Below are 19,211 nucleotides of genomic sequence, written 5' to 3'. Positions count from 1 at the left end.
CCTACTTTTTTTACCTTTCGTCCCCGGTAGAGTTTTTTTATTTTTCTCTCCAAATCTTGTAAAAATATCTGCTTACTCGTCGAATGGTAGGAAAAGCTCCATACACTTTTTATCACGGGAATTTAATTTTTTTTAGAAATGATGCGCTCAAGGAGTATAGAAAAGTATGGAAAGCCATGCACTTTAGCTATTTTTGACTTGGTTATTTGCTGTGCATACGCTTCGCAAGATTGTCTTTTTCATTCTCCAGCTGATTGTAAACGTGCATTTTTGAGCTCGACTTTCTTTAAAAAAAGTACGTTTTAAGTGGATATATCTTCCACATAGTTGGCAGGGTAAAACGAAAGTATGATAAAAAAACAGAGAAAAGACGAACAAATTTCAAGTATAAAATTTATGAAAAATATGAAGACACATGTAGAAAAAGTTAATCCATACATACTTACACGTTAGAAAGCCGAATAGTATTCCACGAAAGTTGGTATGTTGCATTATGTTAATGAAATAAAAAATAAAACTTACATTCTAATGAAACATTATTTTGATGAAGAATAAAATTAAAGTGTAAACGATACAGTCTGAAGTGCTTTTAATAAGTTATTATTTTGATGTTGCAACATCTAACAATACTGTCATTTGAATAACGGCATGGCTTCATTGTGTACCAATGGTTCCCAGCATGTGTGGTTACTTTTTGACGAGGAGTGAAACCGTGCGAATAGGTGACGAGAGCATAGCTTGAATATTCCCACTTCGTAACGAAGATAACAGTACTATGTGGATACTCTATACATCCACAGATGAATTACGTTAACTTTGTTTCCACATTAAGTTTGAAAAATAAGAATATCTTAGAATTTTATTGACTCAATATTGTAGTATCAAAATTATACACTATAAAAATAATTGAAGGTGTAGAGTAAAACCAAAAAAAATTTTCATTTGTTTTTTATTGTCTTTAGCTTCAAGCAGTTGTAACGTGATCTAATTGTGTGAGTACAAAAAAATGTTATTGGCTTATATTTTTTGTAATAAAAATGAAAATACTTATTTCATAATTTTTTGGTCGATTACACGGATCTTGAGTAAACAGTTTTCTGTGACATCTACAAAAAAGTCACTGGAAGTTGTAGCTTTATTGATTTGAGTATGACAAATCATCAAAAAATGTAAAACTATTTATTTTAAACCACATATTCTTACTATATTTAATATAGCCTGAAAAAAATACCTTATAATAAATAAGCTTACTTGCAATTTTTACTGTAAACGATTCAGTCACTCTTAAATGTACAAAATATCAGTCACTCTCAAAAGTACGTACAACAGAACTTTCACGTGCAAAAGATGCATATGTATTTTTGGTCTTTAGGCAATGTATTTGATTGGTGTCAAGTTGTGGCTAGAGTTAGACATAGTAAGCGTTTTATTCGTTTCAAGTTGCATGAGCGATGTTTTCTATAAGAATGAATCAAGATTGTTATTGTTTACGTGTAGGTATAAAAATATGATTTTTTGAGTTAACCGTTGAAATTGATTGGTAGAATATTAGCGGTCGTTGAAGAAAGTAAGATATCGTGAAATATAAAGTATTTCCGATAAATAATACACTTAACATCACTTTTTGCTTATTTGAGCTGAGATTACGTGATAACAAAGCAATTATAATGTAAAGAAAGCTGAGTATTGATTGATTGATTGTTTGTTAATAAAAGTATTTTGTATGTTATTAGGAGTATTACTCATAGTGTCAAACTACTTAGTATACATCAGGTATAGAAAAGTGGGTAATTATTTTTAGCAAAAAATCAGTCACAGTTTGATTCTTCGTTATTAGCAGCCTAGATCCTAGTACCTAAAAATCATACGAGAAAACTTTCGCCCTGATTGGTGGATGATATAATTATACATCCGCCAATTGGGACAAAACTTTTCTCACATGATAAAAGTTGTAATCATTTTATTGTTTTCTCAAAAGTACAAACTTTGCGACTATTAGTTTTGGTAAAAAAATAAAATTACTTGTTCATCCACATTATCCTCACAAAACTGGTCTTGTGTAGACGATATCGGACGATTGGGTCACATTATGTATGAATACGTATCACTCGATCAATAGCAACTATTAACATCTCCCGACCTATTGAATTACTATAGATCATCGGTTCAAACTGTTGGAGTATCTGGCTTGAATCCAACTTGTTGATCGCAGTTTATTTGTGGCACCTCACCGAGACGAATTTCGTACAGTCTAAACTAGCAAGGGTTCACATTTATCGTTTGGAAATAACATCGCCACCTTTACACATCATATGACAAAAGTATTCTTATATTTTTAGCCACAAGGGCTACGTCGAGCACTCGAGCGTTCAATAATTTATCTGAGGCGTTTTCACCTGAAACATATATGAAGCACAAAACATTGAGTATCAGCATAGTGAAAAAAATTTACACTTGTGTGGATCAATAAATCACCTGAAAGTGGTTTGTAACGCCTTGATATGGGTAAATTCCACCAAGAATGTAGCGATAGTAGCCATTATGCCGTATCCGATATTCTCCCGGCAGCACAGTATCTGGTATCTCCCATGAAACGATTACTTGACTAGAACCAAGGAGCATCGATGTTCTTTCCCACATGAATCTGTAAAAAATCGGAAACAAACATTTTCATTAACCCTTTGTAGATCAGCCAAGCCATGTTTTTTTGTACAATCAAAGTTTGTAATTAAATCCAAAAAATGGTCATACTTGGTCTCCCAATCCGCATCTGTGGCTACAGGAGTCCAAATCTCATCCTCTTCCAACCTTTCGACCGTCAAAAAGGTATTTCCAGTCATTAGATTATTCCTCGGATGACCGGAAATCTTTGAAAGAAAAATTAAATCATTCCATTAGTATTTTCTACAATATACATGAAAATGGTTTTATCTACAATCACTTTTATTTAAGGCTTGATTTTCTATAAAAAAATCACCATTATCTTATACATTTTTCCATCGACAACTTTCAGCAAAGTAAGGATTGAATGAACTCGACCAAACAAAGGGATAGCACAGACTGCAAATCATCACGTATCTTAATCATCCAAAGTGTCCAAGTGATTCAAAGAAGGTTTGAAAAAAGCTTGTTTATTTTTTCTCTCGAACAATCACGGGGGAAAAAAAAGTGCTACGATGGAGGTCACGGCCAATCGAGCACGAAGCCCGTGTGTCATCGCCTATCGTGTATACATGACGCCAAAACAAAATGGTCCATGCGGCCGAGTGATAAAACGTGGGACTCAATCGCGCTTGCAACGCCGTGCAATGTGCAATCTTCGAACACACATCCGGCTAGTGTTAACGATACACGGCAGCAAACGGGAAACACGTAATCCGTACGGGTCTGCGCGTAATCCGCGCGTCCACGTACGAGAAGGATGGATGCCTCAATCTCTCTTGGAGTGGATGTGTATCACGGGCTCGATGGCTCGTGAAGAAACGAGATTGCCCGTCCGCGCTTTCACACACGCGTGTTTACGTAGTATATGGTATAGGCAAGCGAGGCCTCCGCGACTTGATGGAATTGCTCCAAAGCGTTGCGCAAGTACGTAGATGCACGCGCAACGAGGGCGTTTTTACATAAAATCCTTATACAATCGACCTTATTACATGCACCGACTCCCGTGTCAGCCTCCTTCCTCCCCGTGCGCTCATATTTTGCTGCGTATATCATGTTATATGCTCAACTTGCGAGTGAGCGAGAGAGTTATGTTGCTGTCTTTGTAAATCTGGTAAGTATCATCACCTCTCGCTGTCCCACTGATTTTTTCCCTGTGTATTACGTGTACATAGCTTACTGAAAGAAAAAAAGGCGCTTGATAAGCAGTCGAGTTTTCCTGGGATGAAATTTTGACAAGCCTTGCGGGAGCCGCACTTATTATTGCATTGTGGTGTCATAAGTACATGACGTTTGGGTGGATCATCTCACGGGGTTGAATCGACTCTGACTTTTCCCGAGAGTAAAATTTATATTTGCTACACGGAACTATTTTTTTGGTTAAAACTATGTGATTTCCCTATTGTTAATGCTTTGATGCTTTTTAAAATATCAGCACGAATTTACTTGAGTATAAAACGTTGGATTGTAATCGTAATTTTACAACGAAGCAAATAAAGACAGCTTTACTTCTAATCAGTCACAACTTACGGTACACAATTAATTATATCTGAAAAAAATGGTGAAGCCGCATCAATCTTGATAAAACTATATTCCCCTCCTGACATTATTAGTTTCCTCATTGAAACGTATGTACTGTATTATTCGTCACGAGATTAAAAAACGATTTGATCTTGTTGGATTCTAAAGTTCATTGCTCTGAATCACCTTAAAGTTGTATGGTTTCCAAATTTTTTGCGAGTAGGTACTTCAAAGTATTCAGCCCCTCGAAACAAAAAGTATTTTTAAGTACTCACAAATCTGACAGTGACCACGCCACCAGGTCCATAGGTGCGCCTGGGCTGCTTGACGCAGTCACCGAATTCCTTCCCCCACTTGGGTGAATCGAAAAGCACAGGTGCCACCAAACTAATGAGCTGCTCCTTCGAAAGATCCACGGGCGTTGGCCCACTTTCTACCCTCTCGTTCTGCAAAAACCACAAAAACGGACGTAATTTATCATCATTCGTTGACTAAATATGTCTTCGTGAGGAATCAAAAACTTGATTGTCAAGGAGACTTACAAGTACCGCGTGCCTTGCAAGCTCGGCGTACTGTTTCAGGTAGATTGTCAGTGTGTGTGGTCCGTAAACCGTTGATGCGCCCTCGTATCTTTGAGCCTGTGGAGAGCAGATAGAAGAGGGGTGGGAAGGAGCTTACGTGGAATATTGGAATTATACTCGTCAAAGGGGATAGCTTGCCAGGATTAATTTTATTTCGAGAGACTTTATTTTTCCCGGCTGGCAACTTTTAGGGAGAGCTTGAATATAGGTTACGCTTTTGAATTTGTAATATCAAAGCTTTAGTGGAAAAAGCAATAGGCGTGATGCTGAATATTTGACCAATGTGTTTTCAAAATGTGAAGAATGTCATGAAATCGAAAAAATCGTACTTAGTTTTTTGTAGTTACAGTTCAAAGAAAATTTTTTATATCTGAATCCATAGGTATTACTTTCATTTACGTTTTTAAATCTGGTCTGTACACGTGTGGCTAAGTAGACAAAAATGGGGGGGGCTGGTTGACAATTTTATTGCCAGATGTTTCCTCGAAAAATAGACAGACATGAGAATAAGTTTGATAAAAGCTTACAAAGTTGCATTACTAAAAAATATACCCAGAAATTTCTTGTCTTGTTTTATCTGAAATCTTAAATTTTAATAGGTAGTTATTTTTTCTGCACATTACATTTAATCTGCTTCGTAATGCTTGCCTTTTTTCACTAAATCATCGATATCATCCTAATGGCTCTTTAAATTTGATAACAAAATAGAGAATGTATGTTTTTAATATTAAATTACAAAAATTGTAATAGCATTAGTTATTCCCATTTGACTGAGTTTTTTGCATTTATGTGTATTCTTAAAAGTTAAAAAAATATGTATTTACCTGATACTCCTCGGGCGTGGTGATGTAATCGCTGTAGGTGTTGCAGAGCCCAGCAACGATAACCTCAGCCTCTCCGAAGGACTCGTCTGTTTCATCAATGGCCTTTTTTACTGCGTCGCGGAGACGCCTTCCTGACATCGTCGTAAACTCACCTGGAACGCCTGCCAACACTACGTTTCCCACCATAGCCAGCTGTGTCGACACTATCTTTGGCTGCCACTGGTACGGTTTTCTCATCTAGATATGCAAATTTTCATCTATCTTTTGCAACTTTAGAACTCTTAGTAAACGCAAATATTAAAAATGTTTTTTTTTTTGGTATTTCACTAATGGCATTCATGTTAATTAATGTAAAATCGTTATTAAAGATAACGATTACTGTCGGAATTACGGTGCTTCAAAAACTACTTCCGTTTTCACAAATCCCTCTTAGTCTAGGCCCTTTTGTTCATCAGGATTGCTTTTTAATAGTCTTATAAAAATTCCATATTTGGATGTATGATAAAATGATAGAGGGACATGGTCATCAAAGTTAGTATTACAAAACTCGTATGAACGTTGTTTTGAGTATTAAAATATGTCGACACGACGATACGTCGGGTGGAGGATGAGAGAAAAAAAAACTTGTCTCACCAGACTTATCCCCACTGGTCTAATTTCCATATATCTTGCTTTGTCAGAGCTAATACTTTTTACTACCTCACAGCCTGATTTGGGTACTACCGGGTTTTTTTTTTGCTTTGATTGAAAAATATTTTTATCACGGAGAAAATAATTTCAGTTATTTGTATACATATCACTTGTTATTTTAATACGAATTTAAAAGCAATACAAAATCATATTTTACATTTAATTCTCTTTGGTGATCAAATTTTTTTTCTCTGCACATTTTTTTCTCCGCATTTATCGTTCAGAAATAAACAACATAATTATCCATTTTATAAAAATTATAGTCAAGTAACAACTGATCGTTTGCTTTTTCAAATAGAGATAAAAAGAAATCTATTAGTATAAAATCAGTAGTGAATACTACATTACGTATCAAAAAACCTACGAAAGCCGAATTCGAGTGAAGAATCATAACAAACCAAGTATCTATGAAGCTGTCAATAATCACTCATAAGGGCTTTTTTGTTAATAAATCATAGTGACGATACACTTTGATTGAACTGAAATACAAGGTTACTCCAGTGCATCAAGAGACTACCGTAAAATACGACTCGTCCGCAATTTTTCTCAACATATCGCATAGTATAGGCGAGAAGGAGGTGGACGGGAGAGGGAAATTTGCATAGCCCAGTTTTTACAACAGCTCGGAGCGTGATGTGCCTTGGAAAATCTTCCAAACGCAAAGAAAAGGACGAATGGTTGCACACGCACGTACACACACAGAGAGTTGATGTAGGGCCCAGCATGGAGAACGCACGCTTTATTTGTAAGAGCAACTAATGAGCTCAACAAAAGAAAAATAGCATAAAGCTGGGGGAGACGGAGGAGGTGAAAACCGCAAGGGCGCACGCGTTCGCTGGACTTGCGCAAGTGGTGCGCACACAGCCACGTAATTCCGGTCTCTTTTCTTCATTGTTCGCTTGGTGCTGGCGTGCGAAAGTCACGCAGTCGCGACTCGAGAGAGAGAGAGAGAGAGAACGAGAGACAAAGAAGAAAAACAGACTAGGGTATAATTAACAATCACACCCTCGCTACCGAGCGAACCAGTGATTTCATATCGCTCGCTTTTTCAAGCACCCACACCTACATATTAAGTATATATTGCACATCTGTAATAGGTAGTGCACAGCTCGTTATGAAGCGCCTTTCATTTTATGTGTGCACACACACACACACACACACACACACACACACACACTTGCGCTTGGATCACTGGCTCACAGGCTCAATTCGATTTTCTACATGCACGCTTGTAACACAAGCTTGTTAAAGGGATTTTTCAATGGTACACAGATAGATGGATGGATGGATGGATCTTCCGAGAAATTTCAAGCAAACAATGGAAAATAGGAGATGGTAAGCGGACGAGATGCGATGAGAAACGAGCTCTGTTAATTTATTCCCTCCAAGGACAACATTGACTTTTGATCGAATTTACTGGATTATTTTTGATGACTCTTTGCGCAATACCTTCGGGGCACTTGGTTTTACAAAAGTCACACAACGCGATAGTAAATGTACTTTGATAGGAATTTCCTGAACGTATTCCAGATTTGCGATGTGGATGGAAAAAAAGAGCAGCAAAAAGTACATATTCAATCGAATTGGTTCTTGATAACAGTCAAAAGTCATTCGTTTACAATTTTTAATCTTCTTCCCCGTCATTGAAACATAACGTTCAAAAAATTGCAGTTTGAATCGTAAAGTTTAAATCAAATTCCGACCAAACAATGAATTAAGAGCGAACACAAAATTAACGATCCCAAATAACGAAAGTTCAAGCAAATTTACTTCTTGTCTCGGTAAAAGTATAAGATATGCTAGCTACGAATTGTTTTTCCCCGTTGAAACAGAAAAAATCTGGACATATACGACTCTTCTCGAATTTCGTGGTCGCGTGCCAATATCCATAATGTATACGGAGACGGCAGAACAATATATATATGCTCACCTGACCCGTGGCTAGGAGAATTGGCTTGGCTCCATGGCAACGTACATCCTCGTCGGTTGGCTTGGCCAAAAAGTTACGAACGGCGTTCCAGAACGGATTCGACGTGGTCGTGCCCTGCTCGAAAGCAAACGAGCCCGGACCGTCTGTCGTTCCGGCTGCGAAGCTGTAGCCCATGGCTGGTGAGCACCCGGTCACCTGCAGCATTCATTATGAGTGGTTATGCTTGTTAGATTATTGATTGGATTTTGTTTAATCGGTGTGTTGAATTTTCATTAAAATTTAAGACAAAACTGCCAATGTTTCACTATGAAATGCCCGAAAGTTTCATACTTATACGAAATTGGGCGTCTAAATTAGCTAAGGTGGATTAATGATTGACAAGCTCATTTCTGAATATGATCTATTGACGCTTGAGAATACAAAATCTTTGAGTAAGTTCGTCGAGGAAAAAAATGCCTCTGCTCGTGAGTGGCTCGAATAACAATGGATTTTTTAATCTTTTCAATCATCAATTTCCTCCTCGAAATTACAAGGAATCGATTTTTCGATACAACAAATTTTATGATTAGTACCTTACAGTACCTATCTTTACCTTCAAGTTTATATTTGTTGGACTGTCAGTGACATTGATTGATTGGCATGAGAAGTTTTCGATGGTGTTCAGTGTTAAATGTAATGAAACGAAATCTACATTTTTTTTTGTTTACCATTTATTTACCAACTTTGACTTGTACAAAAATCAGCTCGAATTTTCGTTAAGTAAGATGTCTATCTCAATGAGTGTATTTTATGTGCGACTATAAAATTTAATTTAAAAAAATACTCCTTGAGTGGCATATTTCCATTTCCATCTTCAAAAAAACATGTGTATTCTAACATTGTCTTACCTTAAACTTACGATATTTCTTGAATAATGGCGAGTTCAAGGTAAAATCAACGAAATATTACAATGATTTATCGAATGCAACATACATATTAACGGACTATAATCCACCAACTAGGAAAACATACTGCAAAAACTAACGATATCAACGATAAGATTAGCCGACAGCGGGAGAGCGTATCGAAGTTGTAGGAAAGCGAAAGGGCGCTTAAAGCGGATCTGCTATTATTTTGCGAAAGAGAATTGTAGGAGAGAGGGAGAGATCACGTCCCCTGATATCCATTTCGAGACAGTGATCATAATGAAAAGCTGATCGGCAGAGCAAATATGTATTGTTGAACTTAGCGTTCCCCTCTATTTTTTTTTCTTTTTCTTTTCTTTTTTTTTTTTTTTTTTTTATTTTACTTTCGAACGGAAACGGCACTGTAATACAAACAATGTCGAGAACGTGACGCAACGAGCCTTGGATCTCGGGTAGATGGTCGGGGCGAGTGGGTATGCACGATTCGATCGAGGGAAAATCGTGTTTTACGTAAATGAATCAGCTGAAAGTCCATGCGAATGGTATGAATAATTGCTCGGGAGACATATGCAACGTTGATTTTTGTCTTACCTATTGATACTAGTACCTCCCCCGGGATAATTGGATGAGGGTGGATGTTGAATAATTAATGGCTACACTCACTCGGGTCAAAGTGACAGGGACTCGAGAACGTGTGGACTTTTCGAAGGGCTGATTGTGAAAGTGTGACTGTGTGTGGAGTGTGCGTTTTATTGCGATCGATGTGCTCGATACGTGTACTCGACCTATTAGTGTGTTATTGAGAATCGGAAAGTTGATCTTGAAACGATATTGGAACGATGTTTGTTAAATCACATTATTGGTGCATAGAAGAAAGAATTTTTTTTGTACAGTGCTATGGTTTTTTGGGGATTTATTTGTGATAAACACATAACTTATGATAAGATTTTAAAAAATTTCATTTTTGGTTTTCTAAAAAAATTTCATTCCCATATCTTTGATGAATTTTCAGTAATGAAGATCACAAATATGAGCTTTGGAGTTGAGACAGTGACTAATTTCAGCTGAGCTTATTCCACGGTTCTTGTCTAAATTTTTAATTCATCTGAAAAATTTTAAACCAGAACTTTTCCTAGTAATGCTCATCTTAAAGTCTCTAAACTACCAACGCAAATAGTTCTGGATGCAATCTTTGGGCAAACCAAAACTAATTTGGGTAATCAAGGCCAACATGATTCATTTCTCAAAAAAAATGCAAATAATTCAACGTTTGCGAAATCCTTAAAGCATCCAAGCAACAATTGGCGTCACAGTAACTCTCCAACCAGACAACATCCATTCCCAGAATTCTCAAATATTTTGCAACATCTTCGTTGGCTGTGGGAAACTTTTGTCTCGGGACGTTAACCATAGGAAGACAAAAACGGAAACAGATATGGAAGAAACAAGTGAAGTATGTAAAAAAAAAAAAAGAAAAAGAAAAAAAGCTAACAATACTGAACCATCATACCAAATCGTCTCTCTCATTATAGATAGGAATTTTTGCAAACAATCACGCTATTAGTATAATAGAGATCAGCCAAATTTACTTTTTTTGATGTCAATTCCGTATACTTTTTGTATTTCGACAGCCAGCGTTATTACCCAAGCATATAACTCCACGACTGTATGATTGTGAGAAATAGTTGTTTACACTGGTTGAAATAAAAAAAAAAAAATTGAACAGAAAATTTATGAAGAAAGTAATTACGTACCGCCTCGACTTCGCCTGAAGTCTCGTTGTAAAAGGTGGAATTTTGATTGGGCATGTCAACAAAGCGGTGAACCACACGCACCGGCCCGACCACCTCTTTGCCAGTGCCGCTTGTCCACAGATTCTAAAACACAAAATTTACAGAGCACTCAATGGTATGTATGTTGATAGTCTTGCTTATTAATGTGCTCTCATTAAAAGGTCGTTTGAAGGGGGTTATTATATCCTCGTTTTTGAAATTACATTGGAGCAAAAATGAAGGACACTCTTTATACCTGTACAAGTAAATTTTAAAGTTCTCACTAAGCCTGAAAATTGAATTAAGCTACTAAAGATTTTTATTGAAACCTTTGTACAGCGCAATGAAAAAAGGCTGCTGCACAATAGGACTTGTTTACACTAGATAAAAAAAAAATTAATTTAGTACATCAAATTTACGAAGTAAAATTCAGTAAGTAAACAAAAATATTCTACGTTTTGGCGAGACCTTAATACAATACTTTCTTAATTGACTATTTTAAGGGAAACAAGTACATAATACAGTCACGTGTAGTACATATTTCCAGAAAAATCGGGGCAAGCGATTAATTTTAGTGTGATTTCGGACGGGGATTACTTTTCGCAAATCTAGTGCACAGCTACTTATTCACAATTCATCTGCATCTCCACGCGTGATATTTCATGCACGAGTCGTACCCTCATTTTTTTACACATCCACCAATCCTCATCTTTCTTCACCCCTACACGCAGTTTCATATTTTCCTCCACTTTGTATGCATTCATCGAGTTTTCCCTTTAGTTCGGAATGAAACGCATCTATCGCTGCGAGCCTTATGAATATTTAAACGAGTGAGATGAATAAATGAGTATACTGTTCTATCCGACTTGGAAAAGCCACTTTATACTACGTGGTTGTCGATGTGCTGGGACCCCCCTTTTCCTCTGTTTTTCATACTCCTCTGGTACTCTTCCAGGTTTGCGTATTCCTTTCCACGTTGAAGAATTATATGAGTGCGATGACTTTCCTTCATTATTAATTGGAAAACAAACTTGCTCTGCTACGTCTCTTTTTCAATGCCTCAGTACGAAAGTTTTGTTCTTTCGCTATCATACTGTATTTAAGAAACAAACAAGTTTAATGTTTGTTTCAGGATGATCTATCTCTTTAAAAAGCGTCAGTTCTGAATAATAATTAACAATAATGAAATGCTTGGAGAAATCCAATAAAAAACAAAGTAACGTAATACTAACATGAATTGATACTTGATTTTTTCAAAAAGAATTTTGTCATTATATTATTCAAGTTACTTGATTAATGCAGTTTAAATAAGAAAAATTCATTGAATGATGAAACATTATGTTGCTATTTCCATTCGAACGCATCATATCCACCACGATATCCACCATGAACCTTAAAAATGAGTATGTTTGAATATGCGTGTCTAGAAATTTTACGTGAGAACAAAACAAATACCAAGTGAGCGTATGTTTTCAGTACGTACGATAATCGTTGCAAAACCTTACTGTTTCACATTGATGCGATGCATAATTAGGTTATATATATACATATATATATATATATATATATATATATATATATATATATATATATTTAACACTTTTATAATGCTTCTGTACACGTTCATCCAAGTCACTTCTTCTTAAGTGAAGGCGTAGTTTATTCTCGGTAGAAATTTGCAGTTCTTTAAGTGATCATAAAATCACATACGTGCCGATGTTTGTCATTACATCTAACACATAACAGCTACCGATCGTAAACATCATACATATAAATTTTTTTATCGTTTCTTGCTCAGTAATGAAGCCTACACCACATTAACAATTTATTTTAACGACAGGTCGTAAGAACTCTTTTTTCTTAACAACCTGTATTATTATTGTTATGATCTTAAAAAAATCTTGCAACCATCGTATGAAATAAATACTGTCTTAGGACAAGGTAGAAAAAAAAGCGAGTAAACGATTGGTACTTAAAGTAGTAGGCGCACATGCCCGACATTATTCACGTGAGCTCACAAACAGTACTCCACCTCATGTGCATATCTGTTGCGTAAACATATTGTAGAGGGCTCCCTCCGTGATCATCATTCGTGATGTTTCCTCTTTGACAGTTGCTTGTCGTTGCTACCGAACCATGGACAGCCAGAACGTTGGAAATGCAAACGGTTTACGCTTGGCAAATTAGCGATGTGAAAGTAGTGTACATAAACGTACACGATTGTGTCGTACAAATGATTGAAGTTACTAATGCAAGCATACATATTTCAACGGCATAGCTCGGTACGCTGGGTTCTTTAATTTTTTTTTCTGTATGCCCAAGGGTGCTTGCGTTACGATAATATATTACACAAGAGTATCGCTTGAGTCACAAATGATCGGGTATCCTATTGGTTAATTTTTCCTTGTTTTGGGTTGGTACGAGAAAAATCTTGCGTCGTACCTGACACCTGTGACTACTCGACTACCCTCGTATTCACACGAGCAGCCGGGGTGAATTTTTGCAATGTGCATGGACGTATCCCTATTTTTGTTCGACACTGACAATGTCTTATTTTAAATCTGTTTCACACTTTTACGTGAAACAGAAAAAAAGTTTAAAAAGTCTGTTACTATAAAAAAAAATTGCTTGTTGTTGGAAATATCATTGTTGTTTCTTTTTATGTAGGATTTCTGGATTAAGAGAAAACTATTACCCGCAGGTGAGCGTGAAAAATTTTGGGCTAGTTTCAATGAGGTACTAAGAAATTATACCTTAAATTAATGGTGTAGATTTTTTCATGTAAGGTACACATGATTGACATACAATGCTCGACTCATCAGTTTTACGAATGTACATTTTACCACCCTGTTTGTCTTTTTTATTGATTAGAGAATCATTAATTCTTGCAGTCCTTTCTTCCTTTTATCACGAGAAAATGTTACCCTTGGTGCTATTATTCAAGTTTAATTGTACTCTTAGACCCACGTAGTCATGATTTAAATTTAACAGTGCAGAGTGAGCGAAAAGTGGCTGTGGGGTAAGATTAATCGTCCAGTACGAAAAAGGAGGGTGCGAAGAAAAGAAAAAGACAGTGATTAAAAACGAGCCACTTGAGTCGGTTCCCACAGATTTGCTGCCGTCAAAACCAATATACGCAGAATGTGTAGTGGGTGAAGCGAAATACCAAAGAAATCCAGAAGAGAACGAGCCAAGCGTTGTTTGAGCCTGTGTGTGGTCACGGAACGGGTGAGGTCACATGTATAAAACGAATGAGTGCAGATCAAAGAACGGACTTCAAAGTGGTGAAAACGAGGAAGTAACGACGGGAGGGATTAGTTCAGGAATACAATCATCAGGGAAAGGTAATTCCAATACCTTTTCTTTACCTCTTGTCACCTATTCAGATGTCAATTTGCAACTGTAGTTCTTCTGTATCTTTTGAGACTTGTACAAAAAACTTACAAATCACGGGAAAGAAAGGGAAAATGAATCACTTTTGCTACCAAAGGTAACTTTTTTGATACATCCTCATAACGTATCAACACTGTTGGTGCAAATGGTTTTTTTTTATCCTAGTTAGCAATATAACAGCGCAATGCTGCACCAAAGCAAAAGGGCGAGTCACGTAAGAGTTTGACATCGATTATTTATTATCTTCTCTTATCAGCGATAGAATTTGTGTATGCACAAAGATGTATCGTTTGACCTTATTTATCTTACTGATCATCAGATGCACCAGAAAACTCAACGAGGATTGAATTACTAGGAGATAAAGGTAGTAGTAAAAAATACATTAAAAATAAAACGTTTCGCACGTACGGACTGGTAGAAGCCGTAAAAATATTTTCGAACACGTGAAGTTGTAAAATAAAAATGCTTCCATCTGCTTTTTTTCTGATTATTGTGATTTGTGTACTATGAAAATTGTAGATAAACGGATGATGCGAGTTGGCAGAAAAAAATTTTAATGGTTCAACAAGATTCACGCGCCCTCTTTGATATCTAGTAGCAGTTCTGGCTTTATGGAAAAAAGCAAAAATCTGTCAAGGCCAATACACTTAAAAAGTGTCTGATCACTTTCATCAAATAGCACCTTAATCATTCTTGTCTTGGAAATTTACTGTAGAGGATAAGCCGTAAAAAATCATCCGAATACACGGTAAACTGAAAACATCGATCAATTCTCTGGCACCCATTTTATAAAATTACACTTCACCCGTAATTCATGACGAACTTTATTATTCATGAATTATCTTCTTTCCAATGGTTTCGCAATTTGTTCATGCATGCGCGCAAAAAGATGGAAAATTTTTTTGCGTCCGTCTCATTATTGCCATGCTGCGAAGTAGCGCGCATGAATCGATGCATTATCGTCATTAGGAATTTTTCAATTAAATTTTTCCTACCGAAAAGCAGGCTCTTAAAAATACTCTATTTTTTAAATCATAAACTAAATAATTTATTTTAAAAAAGTGTAATCTATCACGTTAATGCAAAATGTACACGAAAATTTTCCAGTCACACAAGTGTACAGCTTAACTTTACCCAAAATCCTCGAAACCTGTGGATGACACATTGATTAACATGTACGCCCGCATGACAGTTTTCGCAAGCTCGGCAAGCACACACAGTCATAAGTGTTACCTAGTGCTAGAAATTATCAAGTGACAGCACGCGCGTGCCAGTGTTCAGGTACTCGCGTTGACCAGACACCGGAAGTAGAAAAGTGATTCCATACGTGCTGCGTGCGGCCACACCGAACACCATCCTCCTCTCTTTTTTTTACGTAAACGCGTGTACACATTGTGAATTCATACGCATTACGCGGGTGAGGACGACAACTGCCCGCTTTCCTGGCTAGACGTGCTGGTAGGCCCCGCCGTAGTTCATGTATGTTCAGGTGAGCACTGTGCATGGTGAAGGAGCACGTACGCGGAAAAGCTGTTTTATAAGCGCTAAGCAGATGTTACTGGCGCTAGGATGTAAAAGAAGTGTACTTTTTACAAGTGTGAGCATGTGACGATTTGTTCTTCTCGCCCCTGCCTACTTTTCTTTTGTGTCACTTTAAAATAGTATTAGAGACCGAAGAAACACTTGCTACAACTATGACTGTTTGGCTCGTTGGTCTGTCTTGTATAATTTCTTTACGTCACATACTTTCACATTTCTATTCATGGATATTATTTTACATCCACAAGATTATTGGATTTACTTCCACCTTGGCTGATCCATATATTTTACTTCATTTAATTTAAAACAGCATTGATTTTTTCGATTGATTTTGAGATCGGCTTGTTAATAAGATGTTTGAAAGATTTTTCACTTTGTAGCTGAATGCATGAGCTCCGTTAATATTGTCAGCCATGATTTTTTATTTGTTATGTTTATTTATGGATATATTTGTTTTCATATAGATTCAATAGAAACTGGCTTAAATGGTTAAACAATTAAAAATCTCGTAATACATTAATCGTTTCGTTTTTAATAACATCCAATTTTTTATGGAATCAAGTTAAACACTGAACTTTTAGTTTTATTATTTGTCGTCCAGACTGAGTCGTACGTGATATTATCATTGGACCTTAAAGGTCTTAATTCTCAAGGTCTATCGAAGAGACTATAACAGTTTATTATTTATTCTTAGTTATTTATATACATCTATTATCCTAATTACGTTACATTTATTCCAGAAAGTATCTATAGCTCTATAGTTTTATACTTTAATAATGTATGTAAAAGCGTCTAGTCCATTAGTATTGAAAGTGATTAATTAATTTCTACTTATAGAATAAGGTGAAAACTTGAAATAAATTCTTTTAATTTTACTCATGAACTAACAAGAAAAGTATTTTAGGGGTGAGAAACAGATTTGTTTAAAACCTTGCAAAAAATACAAAATAAAATTGGTGATGCAACTTTGGAACTAATCTGATGGTGCCCATATTATTGTCCTCTTTATCAATTTTTATATGAAAGTTCATGTCACAAACTAAAAAAACGTCGTTCTGAGGAGACGTCATTTAAATTTTTCAGAACCATGTAGCAGATAACTTTTTACGAAATTTTTCATGGACATTATTCACCTAATCACCTAAGAAATTCACCTGTTAACGCAACAATATGTCTACACATTTGCCTATAGCAGAAACCGTAAGACATCCACTTTAATATTGAAAAAAGAAACAGGTCATGCACGCCCCAGTTAAAATCTCCCTGTATCTCTCCCGGACTGGATGCACCGCTCACGTAACACTCACGTTGATACTTCAGGAGGGAAAAACAGAAACATGTTTCGTACAAACGGCAGTGGTAAAACTCTCTCATGGTCAATCCCCACACGTACCACCGAGAGTTTTGAGAGCGGATATAGAGTGCAGTCGCACACGCACATGCTCCAGTGGTGCTTCCTTTCAGCTTTCAATCTCGAGTGGTTAGACGCACTAGATTGTTAATGTTTCATTATACGCTCCAATGCTGATAGCGAGGGGATTAAGAGAGAAATTCATAGTTTAGCTTTCCTCTTATGTTTGCAGATCGTCTTTTCTTTTTTTTTTAGATATTTTATTGAGTTACTCTACTGTTTGTTTCACGTTTTTAGCAAGTTCTTTGTAGCACGTCGAAAACCCGTCAGATCAATCAACTATGCTTGAAGGAATACATGAATGCCATACTTTTCACAGAGTTTTATTTTTAAGTACACAATTTGGGAAAGTGTCCATCAACGAATGGTAGATTCATCATAAGACAGAAAAACACATCACACGTTTATAACTGCGTGAATTGTGTGCGTGAATCTAATATCCTCTAACAACTTGAAAAAACGAAGTTTTTTTAGGCACGAATAAACTTAATTTCCGTTCGGAAAATGTTTTTCTCCTCGCAGATGTTTACACACTCCTCTCTAGCACCCTTAACTCGTTTTAAATGTAGTGAGCGAATATTTAACTTCTTAACAATAACATTGGGCTTTAATTGTTTCGTTGAAACTTGTTAAAAATATCGAGTGGTTAAACAACAATAGCTGCTTTTTGAAGCGAGATTTAGGAAGGGCATAAGTTTCATGCAGCAATACAAATGGTGTTGCACTTCTATTGTATACAAGTTTACGGCATGTCAGGATAATTGTTGTAATGTGTGATTTGTTAAACATTACTCGAACAACGTTTACTGTCATCACCCGAGCTATTGAGGATGACAGTTTCAAAATGACAGAAAATTGAGTCACATGTTCATGCCAAATGAATTTTGCCATTAACCCTTTTCAACTTTATTTACATCAATTCGTCATTTCCTTACCTACCCTTGAGCAGTAGTAGTTTCAATATTCTTGCTCTATAAACAGCGATAAGGCCCTTTGCATAATTCGAACTGTTGGTTCGTCCTTCGCAATGACGTGTACGACGCGAGAAAATGAAATTTTACGATGTTCCAAGATGCTGGAGAGAACGTCGCGAGTAAAACACTTATTGACTTCATCGCAGCTTAACGCGTATACATTCCACACCACACGCATGAACGGGGTTCTTCCACTGAGCTTCAATTATCCCTACGTAGAGGAACAATAACGATGTCATCGATCTTGTTTCCACCCGTTCTTACAGTCACGGCTTTCATAAGTGTATATTCGTACACATTATGCGTATACGTGTGAGAAGCACGTACACAAGGTGCGTTTGTTACGTACACCCAGGGAATAAAAGTGTGGGGCTCTCCTTTGTGTAGCTGAAACGGGCGAAAGTGAAAACACTAATCCTCGTTACTGCCGTCTTGGCATAAATGTTGGGGTTATAATGTGTACCTGGTTTTAGTTTCATCTTGCATCTGTAGATGCTTCTTTTTTACAAATATATAGCCAAAAGTTACTTACTGCGTACAGTTAAACGTGTACAGCTTTCGTTTGTCACCTTCCACAATTTCAGTAAGTGCCGTAAAGGATATACCCAAACTTGGACTTGAATGTATTCAAAGTGAAACGCCACAATCTTTAATGGAAGCCTCTTGTTTGCCCATACGCGTAGCTGAACCATTGATACACTTCAAGAGGTAGTCCGTAAGTTTCGGTTGTCAAAGTACGCAGGCATGGAATTTCCTTCGAATGAAATTGGATGGAGAGTAGTGAAGAGACTTTGAAAATATAACGAGTTTTCCCTGTACGTGCTCTAAAACGACCTCGATTGATTGAGGATTTTTTAAATTCCATCAGTGTAATTGTTATGACATATAACACGGATGCAGTGCAAGTATCAACAGTTTACAGTCGATGGGTAACTTGAAAAAATATTCATTCGTCAAACGAGTGACATGAAAAAAAAAAAACATTGAGTATATTAATTGACAGTTTTTAA

The 19,211-nt window shown here is 36.6% G+C and overlaps 1 protein-coding gene across 1 annotated transcript in view; it reads right to left on the bottom strand.

The window, feature by feature from the left end:
- Positions 1–963: 963 nt before the first annotated feature.
- The window catches only part of CDase (neutral ceramidase), a 73,744-nt gene continuing 55,496 nt past the window's right edge, over positions 964–19,211 (bottom strand). Inside the window, exons 8-15 of the mRNA XM_089596197.1 lie at positions 10,867–10,989; positions 8,208–8,402; positions 5,588–5,824; positions 4,725–4,820; positions 4,458–4,628; positions 2,752–2,867; positions 2,476–2,644; positions 964–2,396 (exon numbers count right to left, since the gene is read on the bottom strand). Of these exons, the coding sequence (XP_089452323.1) occupies positions 2,370–2,396; positions 2,476–2,644; positions 2,752–2,867; positions 4,458–4,628; positions 4,725–4,820; positions 5,588–5,824; positions 8,208–8,402; positions 10,867–10,989 (1,134 nt within the window). The 3' untranslated portion in view covers positions 964–2,369. The remainder of the gene's footprint in view (positions 2,397–2,475; positions 2,645–2,751; positions 2,868–4,457; positions 4,629–4,724; positions 4,821–5,587; positions 5,825–8,207; positions 8,403–10,866; positions 10,990–19,211) is intronic.

This window comes from Copidosoma floridanum, unplaced genomic scaffold (genome assembly GCF_036245765.1).
Source record: "Copidosoma floridanum isolate Cflo_tuat_1 unplaced genomic scaffold, Cflo_Japanese_pri ptg000030l, whole genome shotgun sequence".
In the NCBI taxonomy this organism is placed as follows: Eukaryota; Metazoa; Arthropoda; class Insecta; order Hymenoptera; family Encyrtidae; genus Copidosoma; species Copidosoma floridanum.
This window is presented reverse-complemented; position numbering and strand designations above follow the sequence as displayed.